We start from the raw sequence: 13,877 nt of genomic DNA, 5'->3' as shown, positions 1-13,877 counted from the left end.
CATTCATTTTACCCATCCCTCCACCCGCCCCTGCCAACCACCAGTTTGTTCTCTGTATTTATGGGTTTCTGCTTTTTTCGTTTGTTCCCGAGGCAGCTTTTTAATCTTTCACTCTGAAGTTAGATTTTGGGTTTTGGGTCGCCCATCACTGGACTAGACAAATGCTAGTTTCTCTTCCAGATTAATTAAGTTCTTGGTTCTCTAATGGAGGTGACTTTTGCCGGCTGTTTCTTCATACCATTTCTAACCAATTCTTTCCTTAACAACATCATCTGAAGGCTATTTGGCCAGCATGTTTTCTGTTCTCAAGAGGCTCTTGAAAAACCCTTGGATACAAATGATATTGTCCTATTTTATTTACACATACCAGCCTTAAAGGCAACTGTCCTAGTTTGGCAGTTACTATGGAATGAAATCAATAAATATTAATAATTCAGGAGCTAAAGGAATGGTGTTCAGAAAACAGGTCAGCAAATTTTGACGGGTTACAACCAGTCAATTGATTAGGGCTGGAACTTCAAATATCCAGACATGTCTTCAATGAAAGGCTCTTGGAATGCACGTTGGAACAATGGAATAAAGCCATTGCTTTATTAAAGTAGCAGGAGCTCACTGACATTTCATCATGTGAAATCCGAACCCTTCATCAATCCTGCTGTTAAACTCTTCCAAAGTAAGGAATTAGACAAAGCTATCAGACAGGGCATGCTTCTAGAAAATCAAAAGAGATGGCAGAACGAAAAACACTGTAAAACTTTTCCTTGCTAAACCTTTGGGAAAACAGTCTGGCACTTCCTTGAAGGGTTAAACACAGCATTACCATATGATCCAGCAATTCCACTCCTATATACATACCTAAGAGAAATGAAATCATGCATCCACACAAAAATTTGTACACAAGTGTTCACAGCAGTATTATTCATAATAGCCAAAACGTGGAAGCAACCCAAATATCATAAACAAAATTTAGTATATCTGTACAGTGGAATATTATTTGGCCAAAAAAAGAAATGTAGTACTAATACATGTTATTATGACACTGATGAACCTTGAAAACATCATGCTAAGGGAAAGAAGCAGACACAAAGAGTCACATATTGCGTGATTCCATTGGTATGAAATGTCTACAACAGGCAAATCTATGAAACCGGAAGTAGCTCAGTGGTGGCCTAGGGCAGGGGGGAGGTGGGGATAAAAATGGAATTGACGTCTTTATTTTTTATTTTTTAAAGATTTTATTTATTTATTTGACAGAGAGAGAAAGAGAGGGACCATAAGCAGGTGGAGTGGCAGGCAGAGGGAGAGGGAGAAGCAGGCTCTCCGCTGAGCAGGGAGTCTGATGCGGGGCTCGATCCCAGGACCCTGGGATCATGACCTGAGCCGAAAGCAGACGCTTAACCGACTGAGCCACCCAGGTGTCCCAAAGCTGTACTTTCTTAACGGATCTGTTTTCCTAGGGCAATAATATAATTGTATAATGCGTGTATGTGTGTGTGTATCATCCCCAAGTGTACTTCCTCAAAACTGATAGACTGCTAGAACAATCTATCAAATTATTCCATGACATGACATGGATCTTGGTTTAAAACTGTCATCTGTCACTTATGTTTACTTCCATCCTGAGGACTCACCAGTCATTTCTAAAGCAAGCACACCTCTATAACTTGGGCAGCGGGTCAGTGATCAGAATATGCTAACACACTGGCTACCATCTATTAGGAGTTGATCTTGGGCTGATGCTCTTTCTGCTCAGCCTTTCCAATCACAAATTCTAAGCCTTTAGCACTGTCTGTTTCTCGAGGAGACAGGTGGCCATCCTACGGAAAGGTAGCAATCTTGTCTTTGTGGATTCTCTGACCTAAGCAATTTTCACAGTCTCTTCATTTTCTACACCTGTACATGGATCTGTACCAAAAGTTCTTTGTGGTAATTCTGTCTTCTCGTTTTATCTCCATTGTAGAAATAGTCAGTTACTTCCTGTCTGACCTAAATAGTCTGAGCATGACTCTTAAACTCTTTTTTTGAAAGAAAGAAAAGAAAGAGCTAAAGTTAAACTAATATGGTTATGCTTGTTCTAAGAGTTATGTTGTAAAATTGCTTTTGAAATATGGTATCTTCATACTTGGAAACTAAGACTAGCTCACTGGGAAGATCACTTAAAGTTTTATAATTCTTTTGACCACAAGAAAACAAATTCTCTCTAGGCTGAATTCAAAGTTGTATCTGGCATCTGAAGGAAGGTTTGAAACAGTTGCTGGTCTTTTTATCTTTCTTTCAATAATTTATTAATTTAGTAGGCTCCACACCCAGTGTGGGGCTTGAACTCAGGACGGTGAGATCAAGAGTTGCAGGCTCCATCGACTGAACCAGCCAGAAAGAGCCACCAGTCTACCTGCATCCATCCCTGTGACGGGACTACAGGGTGGAGTGTGGACTCTGGAATCAGGCTGCTTGGTTCTTAAACTGGCTTCACCATTCTGGGCAAGATACCTGTAAGAACCTATAAGAACCCTCTACCTATAAGAACCCTCTGTTCTCCCGAGAGACTATAGACTCTGAAAAAAAAAAACTGAGGGTTCTAGAGGGGAGGGGGGGGGGGGGATGGGTCAGCCTGCTGATGGGTATTAAAGAGGGCACGTTCTGCATGGAGCACTGGGTGTTATATGCAAACAATCAATCATGGAACACTACATCAAAAACTAATGATGTAATGTATGGTGATTAACATAACATAAAAAAAAGGAACCCTCTGTTCTTATTCATATGTAATGTGCAGATAAATTATAGCCCCCACTTCACAGAGATGTTGGGAGGATTAAGTGAATTAATTGTATGAATAAATAAAATGCATAGAACAGAGCCTGGCAGAGAAGCAATACTCAGTAAATTTTATCTATCATGTCTCCCTATCAACCTCACCAACTGCCAGGGGCAGGGGCACTATTCACTTTCTGCCAGAATCCTCTTGCAAGGAACCTGGACCTGGTCCCTGAGAACAAATAAATCATCAAGGATGGGGGTCAGGCCTGAGCAATGGGGCTTGGTTTAGACAGAGCAAGACCATTTCCCTTCTTCCTTGGGAAGATCAGTAGCATCTCTGAGGAGCCTCATGCCCTCTGAAGAAACCAAATCCAGTAAGAGGACTCAACTTTCCTGAAGATACACATGCAGAGTTCTGAAGTGAGTGAGCAGATGTCATCCTCAGTAGATCCAGGATTATGCCTTTGGAGGGGGTGCCCTACACTCAGGTTGAAATGGATCATTTGGAGAGAAAACTTCGATAACTCCCTTGAGCGTTCCTTGCTGCTATGACTTGCTCTGTTTAGACTTTCTTTTTTATTTTTTAAGATTTTATTTATTTATTCATGAGAGACAGAGAGAGAGAGAGAGAGACAGAGGGAGAGGCAGGCTCCCAAGGAGCAGGGAGTCCGATGTGGGACTCGATCCCAGGACTCTGGGATCATGACCTGAGCCGAAGGCAGATGCTTAAACATCTGAGCCACCCAGGCGCCCCTGTTTAGATTTTCTTTAACCATAACCCCAAACCTTGCTGATGCTGGCTTCCTGGATTCCAGAGTCTACCCAGTCTTTTTCCACTGCTATGACTTACATTCTCTGATTGCTTAGTTTGGTAATGACCCTGTGTATTTGCCTTTAAGTTGCAGTTTGATCCCTTAGAGCAACTCATGCTGACCTGTGGTCTGGTAACTAATGTTCAGTCTTGGCCAATGATACCGTGTCTGTGTTGATACCCTCAAGGCTATCTGTGCACTATGGACACTTTGTAGGTCCCCTGGCTCCACTGGCACTCCTGGCCAGCCCAAGACTTTCTTTCTCCAAAGGGAAAATATAGGTACACAGAGACTAAATGATTTGTTTAGGGAAATAGAAAAGAGCTAGAAATTTAGCTGAGCCAGAATTAGAACCTTCAGATCGCATTGCATCTAAAATACAGTAATCAGCAAGACTTAATTCTTAAATAAAATGTTGTTTTAATAAAATACTGCACATATATATTTTTCTTTTCAAAGATGTTATGACCAGGATGGTTGGTGTGAATGGTAATATATGGTGAACTATATAATTAGTAGCAAAAACAAGGACTCTCAAATAAATAGGCTTAAACATTTTTTTTAAGACATATCTGCAAATCAGCTGAGACTTAAGAACAGGCAAGGGAGAGCTGGCTTTCCTCCAAGAATGTGCTCTTGGTTGGCTTGGGATAGAGAAAGGAGTCATATTTACCCTCTAGGAATCAAAAGTAACATTGGAGTGACCTTCTGGAGAAAGGAATCCTTGCTGTCTCCTTGCCTTTTTGCCCAAGATTTCAGAGTGTAAACCATACAAAAGCACTACCCCCAGAGCTGCATTTAGGCATCTCTGTATCTGGCAGGATGTGGAGCCAGTGAAAAATTCTAGGGAAAGCCTAGCTGGGCTAACAAGGAGGAAGATCTAGTGTGATAGAGGAGAAGTTGACTATATCTGCATGCTCTGACCCCGTACAAATCTAGGTCACTGCGGCCATTCAGAAATCCTAGTAAATGCAAAGACCATGGATATATAATAGAAAAATATAAGAAGCAGAATTACCCCACTAACTACCTATTAATTATACTTTAAGTTGGTCCCTCACTATTGAGAGTCCCTTACCTAAAGATTCAAATACAATCAAAGCCATTTAGATATTGTGTAACATAATTTGCATGATGTGCAGGAGGATACGAAAGTCTGCCTTAATCCATCATCCTTCTTTCTCTATCAAATCCACTGCTCCTTTCCCTTTTCTGTGTAAGGATGGGGACAGGTAGAAAATTCTCAGTTGAGATCCCCAGCCTGGGATTGTGAGCTGGCCCTACCTGGAAGTCTTGTTTTTGTATATCTCAAAGAAGAACAAGTTAAGTCTTCAGGGAAAAATCCAGAAGGACCCAACTTCTAACAGATAAGACTTTCTCAACTAGCCTTATTAGTTTAAATAAAAAAAAAACAAACCACCCAATACAATTAGAATTGCAAAGGAGGAAGGGGTCAGCTGAGCTGACTCTAGCACCTCTGGCCTCAAAATGGGCTAGCAGAAGACCCTAGCCACCCTCAGTGGTTGGCGCGGTCACCGACTTTGAATACTGAAGGCTCCACATCCCTTACAAAGACTTCTTGTGCGGCTGGCCCAGGACCTGGGCAAGGCAGTAGGGGATGAGGCTGACAGATGCCAGGGGCACGGCTGCACTCTTGCAGAAGGACAGGACGTAGAAGATCAGCTCAACTTGGGATGGGGGTTTCAAAGAGTCAAAGAGGTGCAGGAGGATGAGAGAGACCACAATGCAGCTGAGGCGGAATGGGAACCACTTGTTGAGCTTGCCCTTGCAACTCTCCCTATACATGCTGGAGTTGAGAGCCAAGCCCAGGCCAAAGAGGGTCCCCACGTTCTTGAGGAGGCTGGCAAAAGGCGTGGTGTCAATGTGGACCCATTCCGGCCGCTCACACCATCTCTTGGCTTTTTCTAGTGTCCACAGGAGGTCTACACCCAGCCCCTTGAGCAGCAGGTAAAATCCAATGGCAAAACCGAACAGGAAGAAGGTAATGAGAAAATACTTCTTGAGGCTGGCATTGTAGATGCTCTGGATGTGACGGAAAGTTTCAGCAACAGCAATGCCTGAGTGAAAGAAAGAATGACTGTGAGAAATAGGGAAGACTCTGGACCTTCAGCTATGGGGCGGGGTTTGGAGCAATGAGTGACATATCATCCATCCTGCCATTTGTGGCAATAAATCACAGATGCTAGGTTAGAGCGTCACCTGGTTTATTCCCACGTGTGACCCCAGTCTGTCCTCAGCCATAGACTCTTTCAGATGGAAGAGTCCTATCACATACATTCTCCCACTGCACGCATGTTTACTGTCAGGGGGCCTCATGTTTCTACTTGAATACCCACAGGGGTAGAGAGCTCACTCCCACTTGGGCAGCCCATTTCATCTTTGAATGGCTTTGATTATCAAAAATTCTTCCTTGTGCTAACCTGAAATGTGACCCCCCCCAATGCCATCTATTGGTCTCAGTTATTTCTGTAGGAGTTGAGTTGTAAATCTGGAACCTCTTTATAGAGCACATTTGAAGACGTTATTCTTATCTCTAACCTATACGTTCTCAGGTCTTTCATGTAACATGGCTTCTGGGCTCTTCCTCAAACGTGGCACCCAGTACTAAACGCTGTGTTACTTTTGTGGTTGTCATGAAACCATTATCTCCCCCTGTACTCAACGCTCTTCTTGTAATGCTACTGTGTTCTGCTTCCACCTGTCTCCAGGGGGAATATCCTACAATTTCCCTAAGGTCTTATATTCCAGTACCTCCCATAATGTAAAGAAAGTCTTTCTTACACTTAACCTAAGTCTTTTCTGCCCCTTATAAATGGGATCTAAGAAAACACAAGTATAGTTGACCCTTGAACAACATGGGTTTGAACTAGGTGGGTCCACTTATATGCAGATTTTTTTTGATAAATATAGCAGAGCCCTGTAAATGTATTTTCTCTTCCTGCTGATTTTCTTTTTTTAAAAAAGATTTTATTTATTAATTTGAGAGAGAGAGAGTGTGTGTGAGGTAGCATGAGCAGGAGGGAGGGGCAAGGGAGAAGCAGACTCCCCGTTAAGCAGGAAGCCCCACATGGGGCTTGATCCCAGGACTCCGAGATCATGACTGAGCCGAAGGCCGACTCTTAACTCACTGAGCCACGCAGGTGCCCCAATCCTGCTGATTTTCTGAAGAACATTTTCTTTTCTCTCTCTCGCTTTATTGTAAGAATACAGGATATAATACATATAACATACAAAATGTGTGTTGATCGACTGTTTATGTTATTGGTAAGGTTTCCAGTAGGCTGTTAGTAGTTAAGTTTTGGGAGAGTCAAAGTTATATGTGGATTTTTGAGTGCATCGGGGGGGTCAATTCTCCTAACCCTTGCATTGTTCAAGTATCAACTGTATTCAAAACTCTGAACCTATAAGAAAGACCAACTGTGGGTTTGAAAATTAATTTACCCAAATAAAGAGCTTTTCTAGGACACTGTTAATTTGTTAAATTTGGTAGATTCCCTTAAAACTAAACTAAGGGCCAGGGCTCCTGGGTGGCTCAGTCGGTTAAGCATCCAACTCGATTTCAGCTCAGGTCATGATCTCAGGGATCATGAGGGGGATTGAGTCCCACGTCTGGCTTCGTGCTCAGCATGGAGTCAATTTGAGGTTCTTTCTCCCTCTCCCTCTGCCCTTCCCCAACTCTTTCTATAAATAAATAAATAAATAAAATATTAAAAACAACAACAACTAATGAGGGGCCATTTCCAATTGAAGACCAGTAAAAAATAAAGATTGTGAAAAGTAAGGAAATTTCAAGCTAATTCAATTGGTAAGTTAACTTGAAGTATTGCAACTTTTCTGAAACATATTTAATTGTGTAGATCTGGGCCCTCCTATAGAAATGAACAGTTTCACACCCACTTAACTTGTAGCCCACTGAAGTGCTAACAGCATTGATTACACACAGAACATGACTGGCTGGCTGGGATGGTGTCCCATTTAGGGAGACATGGCATAGGAGGGGCAGGAAGGGAGAGAGCCAGAGCAGCTGATACCTGACAGGACTCCGGCAATGACCTGATGGGGAAAATGAGCAGCAAGGTAGATTCGGGATAGACAGACGTTCAGCTGCACAGCCCAGAATCCCAACCACAAAATGATGTTCAAGCACCTGCAACAGAAGAGGCCGTCATAAGAGAACCCAGATATGCACACTTCAGCAAGGAGAACAGCCTGGCAGGAATGCCGGGGCCTGGCCAACTTAGGTGCAGTCAGTGGAATTTTTGTAAATTGAAGCCTGTACCCCAAAGCTCAGAGATGCCCGTGTCATGTACTGAACCCTTGCACACGTGAATGTTAAATTCCCTGATTTTATGTGTATGATAATTCAGCATTTGCCCAGTGGCTGCATGCTCAGAATTCTCTGTAGTAGGAAGGTCTTACGTTTCTTTGTTTTTCAACTTGGACCAGGCAACTCTTTGGTTGGCACAGAGATGGGTTTTTATTTAAACCCTGCCAGAACTACACTGTCTGATCTTGAGCAGTCCCTTTACCCTGTTAGGCCTTGTTTCCTTATCTGTAAAGTTAGGGGTTGCGCTTGTAGGTCCCTTCCAGCCCTGACATCTTGTGCCCTTCCCGTTTGCCCTCAGCAGAAATGCCACAGCTCTGCTCAGTACCAACCCAAGGTGGGGTGGGCCAGCTATGGGGAATGTGAGGAAGAGCAAGTGGTGTGTCTATTACAGAGACAGTCACCTCCTGCCCTCCACTGCCCGCACCCCAGTGCTGAGTTCTTACCGAAATCTGTAGGTTGGCTTTCTCTTTCCCCGAAAGATAGCGAGGGTGGATGTCACCATCACGTAGTATACACCCGCTGTACCCATGGCATGGCCAGAGGGACTCCCTAAAGGGTAGAGAAGAGAGGAATGGATGAACTAAAGGTGAAAAGTCTCCATCTGGGACATTGTAATGGGAAGTCCTCTATCCATCCATCCATACACCCATCCACCTTTCCATCCATCTATCCATCCAACTATCTGTCCATCCACCACCCATCTTTCCATCCTTTCATCCATCCATCCACCCATCCTGCCATCCATCCACTTATCCATTTAGTCATTTATTAAACAAATATCTAGGGGTGCCCGGGTGACTCAGTCAGTTAAGCATCTGCCTTCGGCTCAGGTCATGATCCCAGGGTCCTGGGATCTAGTCTCGCTTTGGGCTCCTTACTCAGTGGGAAGCCTGCTTCTCCCTCTGCCTGTTGTTCCCCCTGCTTGTACTCTCTCTCTCTCTCTGACAAATAAACAAAATCTTAAAAAAAAAAAACCCAAATATCTATTGGGCTCCTACCACATGCCCAGCATGGTACTAGGCTCTGGGAGTAGTGGTAAGCAAAACCAGAGAAGGTCCCAGCTCTTGTAGTTATATACAGTCTAGAGGCTACACAAAGAATCAGCATACTGGGTGTATAACTGCAAATCAATCTGCCCTCCATCACCTCCCTCTAGTCCCTTGCTGCTCACTCTGTTCCAGTCATGTTGGCCTCATTGCTCTCCTTTAAACATACTCCTACTTCAGGGTCTTTGTGCTATTGGTCTTTCTGGCCAGAGAACTCTTCTACCAGAAATTTACTTGCTAATTTCCTTGCCTCCTCCAAGTTTTTGCTCAAATCTCTCCTCAGGGAGTCCTACCCTGACCACCCTACTTAATACTTCAACCCATACTTCCTGATCATTCTACCCTGAGAGATAGAAGGTCTTGAGATGTGCCACCCAGATTCCCTTCTAGACTGAAGGACTTATCTTCCTAGTTGTTGAGAATGTGGTCATGGATGGCCCTCAGCTCTCAGCCTTCTTCTGGCATTGCCCGAGCTGAAGAGAGCCATTTTGATCAGGGTTACCTCTCCCCAGGGGCAGCCTCCACCCAATCACTGCTCTAAATTGGGATATAAGGGCCTGATCCTCTTGACACAAATCCGGGCAACTCTGAAGGGCCATCCTCAGCTTCAGAGCTCCCTGTGGGGTTAGCTAAGACTGAATCCGAATTAGACTCCTCCTGCCCAGGTGGTTTCTGTTCCTTCCTTCCACATGTGTTGCTCCTGCATGCAACACACGGGAGCATGGGCTCCTGCATGCAACACACGGGAGCATGGGCTCCTGCACGCTACTCTACATCTGAGGCTGCTCCAGGGAGTCCCATCAATAAAACCTTGCCTCTCCTTTTCTCGTCATCCTTCCTCCTCCTCCCATCCTTCTTCCTCTTCCTCCTCTTCATTATCATCTTCTAATATCTTCTATTTTTTACTCATGTATTATACTTTTGTATATTGTGCGTGCCCATGCACACACACACACACACATCGTTCAAATTTCAGCTGCACAAGGGCAGCGATATTTGTTTTATTCACTAAGGTACTCCGAGTACCTAGAACAGTGTCTGGCACAACATAGGTGCTCAATAAATAACATCTGAATGAATGAATATGCTCTGAAGTGAACCAAGGGTTTGTGAGAACAAATAACTAAGGGTCATGCCCTAGTTTGGGAGTCAGGGATAGGGTCCCCGAGGAAGGGATGCTGGCACCGAGACTTAAGGGTGAGTGAAGAGGTTGGATATTCCATTGCCTACCGAAAAAGGAAATCTAATCTATCATCTGATTGCACAAGAACTGTCTGGTTGTATCTAGTAAAGCACAAGCATGGTGTGGGATTGGACAGTCAGCTCAGGAAGATACAGCTACTTGGCCAAGCCTTGGTGAAGGACAGCCAGGGGCTTAGGCTTCTCTTGCTTTCCCTCCCTGGACAAAGGGCCATAATGCAGTTCCTCTCATGAGCCCTTTGCCCATAAGAGTACCTTTGCGTCTCTGGACTAGCAATTTAGGTTCTGGAAGTATTAGGCAGATTTCTAAAGTAGCAGTAATGTGTTCTTCAGGAAGTCCTCCTTGAAATAATTAAACTGGAGTTGTACCCTATCGAAGACTGTGCCTAAAGCTTGAAGGAGCAGTTCTCCTCATGTCCCCTCAAAGACAGCTTCGTCTACAGTGACGGCTGACAGGTGGCCACAGTGAGCAAGGTCCACCCAGCTTCTGTCTCTACTGGGGCTGGGACTCTCACCTGGTCCAGTCTCACAGGTGACTGGAAACTGCTTTATCAGTGGTGCGGAGGTGTTGCTGTAGTAATCGGTGTCCATGACCCACCAGTATGGACGCTGTCCAAATAGAATCCTGTAAAAAAAGCAGAACAAGGGTCTGGAGTTACCGAAAGAACCCTTTTGCCTGAAGCCCACACCTTTGAGAAAAGAGAGTAGTGTGAGGAGAAGACTCATGTGATCCTAAACAGAGAACTATTAGCTTTGGCTGCCCCCAAGAAGGGGACCCGGGGGGCTGGAGAGCGGTAGGGGAGGGAGACTTTTTCTGATACATCCTTTATATAACTTTGGAATTTTGAACTATTTGAATGTATTATGTATTCAAACAGAAATAAACTCAAGATCCTAAAAAATCCCTATTAATGGAAGCTATGTGACTTTTTCTAAACCCCTGGAAGAATTTGTCCTGGAAGGACACATACAGAACTATAGTTTGCAGCTTGGACTTGCAAATCCTGCCAGACCCTATGCTCTTTCCTCAGATCTCAAGGAGTCTTGGGTTTCCTCTGACATCAGAGAATGTGCCCTAGTCCCAGGGACAAGCACCCTCAGGAGATGTGGCCTCCTTGCCCTAAGAATTACTCTCTGTAAGGACATAGATAGCTTCCGGCGCTTACTTTGTATCCTTTCTGCCTTGGAAGAGGATATAGCTCAGACAAACCGCTTCCCCCTTAAAAGTACTCGGTATGTTTTTCGTTGTGGAAACAGGTGTCAAGGGTCAGCCCCTCGAGGGATGGAATAGTGATTTTTCACCGAAATCAGAGACAGCCACTAACTCTGACCTCTGCCAACTCAGAGAAAATGCATGATTCTTCAACTGAGATCAGATGTTTAAAATAACCCTTTATCTGTTTACTTTTTAAGGTCATGCTGTTGAATAGGGGACATTACAGATAACACTTAGATTATTCAACAGAGATTTCAGAGCCATATGGCTATGCCTTGGGCCTCTCGACCCCATAACAATTTTTTTTTGTACACTAAAAGATGGTTTATTGTTTATGGCCAAATAATATTAGAGCTAGAAAGGTCTTCAGAATCACTTGACAGTAGACATAGATAGTTTAGGGACGGTAAAGTTCTTAGCTGGCCCAAGCTCTTTATTTTCTAGATGAGGAAACAGAGGCCAAGCCAGTAATGTGCCAGAGTCAACTGGGACTGGCTAACAATTGTAAAATATTCAGGATTTTGGCAAGTTTGACCCATCAATAGATCGAAAGTGGCCCCAATGGGAATATAAACACAGGAGAAATTGATAAACGCTAACATTAGGGCTTCCTCCTGCCCCCCGAGAGAGTTGGTTCATCAGCATTGAATATAACATAATTTTTAAGAACTTTGACTCTGAAATCAGCCTGCCTGGGCTTAAATGATGCCTCTGCCATTGACTGCCATGTTGATCTAGTTGTGGTCGCTTATCTCAATGCCTCGGTCTCTTCATCTGTTATATTAATTATAGTAACCACCCCACAGCAAAGCACTTGGCACATGGCCTAGTACCTACTAAATGTTCAATAAATGTTAACTAGAATTATTATTAAGGTCCCAGAGATAACTTAAGTTTGCAGATTATAAAACAGAAACTCAGAGAGTTGCTTTGACTTGCCCAGGACATACAGCTGGTAGGTGCCGAACGAGGATTGGAGCCCAGTTCTCTGGATTACTTCTCATTTCTCCACGCAATGGGATTTTTAAAAATTTTTTTTAATTATTTTTTTAAAAAATATTTTATTTATTTATTCATGAGAGACAGAGGGAGAGAGAGAGGGAGAGAGAGAGAAGCAGAGGGAGAAGCAGGCTCCCAAGGAGCTGGGAGCCCGATGCGGGACTCGATCCCAGGACCCTGGGATCATGACCTGAGCCAAAGGCAGACGCTTAACGACTGAGCCACCCAGGCGCCCTCATGCAATGGGATTTTTAAGTTAGCAACCTGTTTCCTGTTTTCAGACATCATCTTTCATACATCTCTCTTCATGTTACCTATTCTGCTTCAAAGTAATAAAACTCTGCTTCTTTGCTTATAACCTACACTTCAGACTTTTCACTAAGTCCAGCTGCCCTTCCATCCACATGAAATAGCCTTGCCTGTATCTTCAACTTATTGATGGGGTTTTCTCTGTCTTCCCTCTTTAGGTGGACGATCCAAAGTCGGAGGGCAGTAACCTGTGGCTTCCCGAATAGCACAGAGAAGGCAACTTCTGATGCACAGACATTTCCGGGGAGAATGCTGGCCTCTTCCCTTGCCGATCTCCTCTCTGTCTGGCTCTTACTCACCACTTAAAGACGAGGTTGAGCCAGTCTCCAATCACAGCTACCCAGAGGAGCTTGATGCCCACAGCTTCACGGAGATGGAACCAGATGGGAAAGAGTACATAGAAGGCATTCCTGAGATCAGCGATCACGGACACCAAGATGAACCAGTCCTGGGAGTCCTGGTAAGTCACCTGGAGGTAGTGCGTTGACTGGATCCCAAAGTCATGAAGAGCATTCATTCCTTGCTCCATCCTTCCTCCCTGGCTCCTCAGGCAGCCTTCTGCTAAGCCCTTGCCGTGTTTACAGACTTGGTGATGATTGCTCTGCTCTCAGCCTGTGCCTTGCCCCTGTTTTTATACACCCTGGATCCAGTCTGCAGGTCAACCCAGCCCTGATCTTTGGACTCAAAAACCACTTTTGTCTAAAATCTATTGATCAAAGGTGCATCACCAGTAGGTTGATGCAAACATGTTCGGGGTGATTTACGTAAAATAGAAAAACAGGCACACAAAAACAGCCTGATCTGCCATGTACTCGGCTGGGCCAATTATTAACTTTGGCATGCTGCTTGGTAGCGCAGGGGCTGCCCTCCTGGCTCCCAAGCCAGGCCAGAGACACAAGACAGAGTCTACATCTGCCATGGTTCTTGCAAAGATCCTGATTTCCTGTCTGCAAGTGCACTTATTTGCGGGCAAATAAAAGTCTTGGTGCTCTAGCTATCACGTTTTAAGAATATTCCTTTTAAAATGCGGTAAGTTCTCTCGTCCTGGGAACCATCACCTTGCTGGGCCTTTCTTAGCTGCAGAGGGTCTCTGAAGTGCCTCTGGTCTAGGAGCTCAAATCCTCTTCCCAGCGTTGGCTCTGTACCTCTCAGGGCCAGAAAGGAATCATCTTTGAATGCACTGATTA

At 44.3% G+C, this 13,877-nt stretch overlaps 1 protein-coding gene and 1 long non-coding RNA gene across 2 annotated transcripts in view; one reads left to right on the top strand and one right to left on the bottom strand.

Annotated features, from left to right (window-relative positions):
• LOC112815682 (uncharacterized) overlaps positions 1-13,309 on the top strand; it is a 30,290-nt gene extending 16,981 nt beyond the window's left edge. Inside the window, exon 3 of the long non-coding RNA XR_012377114.1 lies at positions 12,849-13,309. This is a non-coding gene — a long non-coding RNA (uncharacterized lncRNA). The remainder of the gene's footprint in view (positions 1-12,848) is intronic.
• G6PC1 (glucose-6-phosphatase catalytic subunit 1) lies at positions 5,139-13,219 on the bottom strand. Its single transcript, XM_025861773.2, has 5 exons — positions 12,990-13,219; positions 10,682-10,791; positions 8,364-8,469; positions 7,625-7,740; positions 5,139-5,650 (listed from the first exon to the last, which is right to left on the bottom strand). Exons 1-5 carry the CDS (start codon positions 13,217-13,219, stop codon positions 5,139-5,141), a joined length of 1,074 nt encoding a protein of 357 aa, XP_025717558.1.
• Positions 13,310-13,877: the final 568 nt, after the last annotated feature.

The sequence above is a fragment of the Callorhinus ursinus genome, unplaced genomic scaffold (genome assembly GCF_003265705.2).
Source record: "Callorhinus ursinus isolate GAN/ISIS: 27379988/994484 unplaced genomic scaffold, GSC_fseal_2.0 scaffold108, whole genome shotgun sequence".
In the NCBI taxonomy this organism is placed as follows: Eukaryota; Metazoa; Chordata; class Mammalia; order Carnivora; family Otariidae; genus Callorhinus; species Callorhinus ursinus.
The sequence above is the reverse complement of the archived record's forward strand: the minus strand, read 5'-3'. Positions and strand labels throughout refer to the sequence as shown.

Excerpts from the sequence above, each read along its gene's own strand:
- G6PC1 (XM_025861773.2), bottom strand. The coding sequence starts at position 13,219 with ATGGAGCAAGGAATGAATGCTCTTCATGACTTTGGGATCCAGTCAACG. Across the intron at positions 7,741-8,363 it reads AAGCCAACCTACAGATTTCG|GTGCTTGAACATCATTTTGT; the intron begins GTAAGAACTCAG and ends CTTCTGTTGCAG. Across the intron at positions 5,651-7,624 it reads CATTGCCGGAGTCCTGTCAG|GCATTGCTGTTGCTGAAACT; the intron begins GTATCAGCTGCT and ends TCTTTCACTCAG.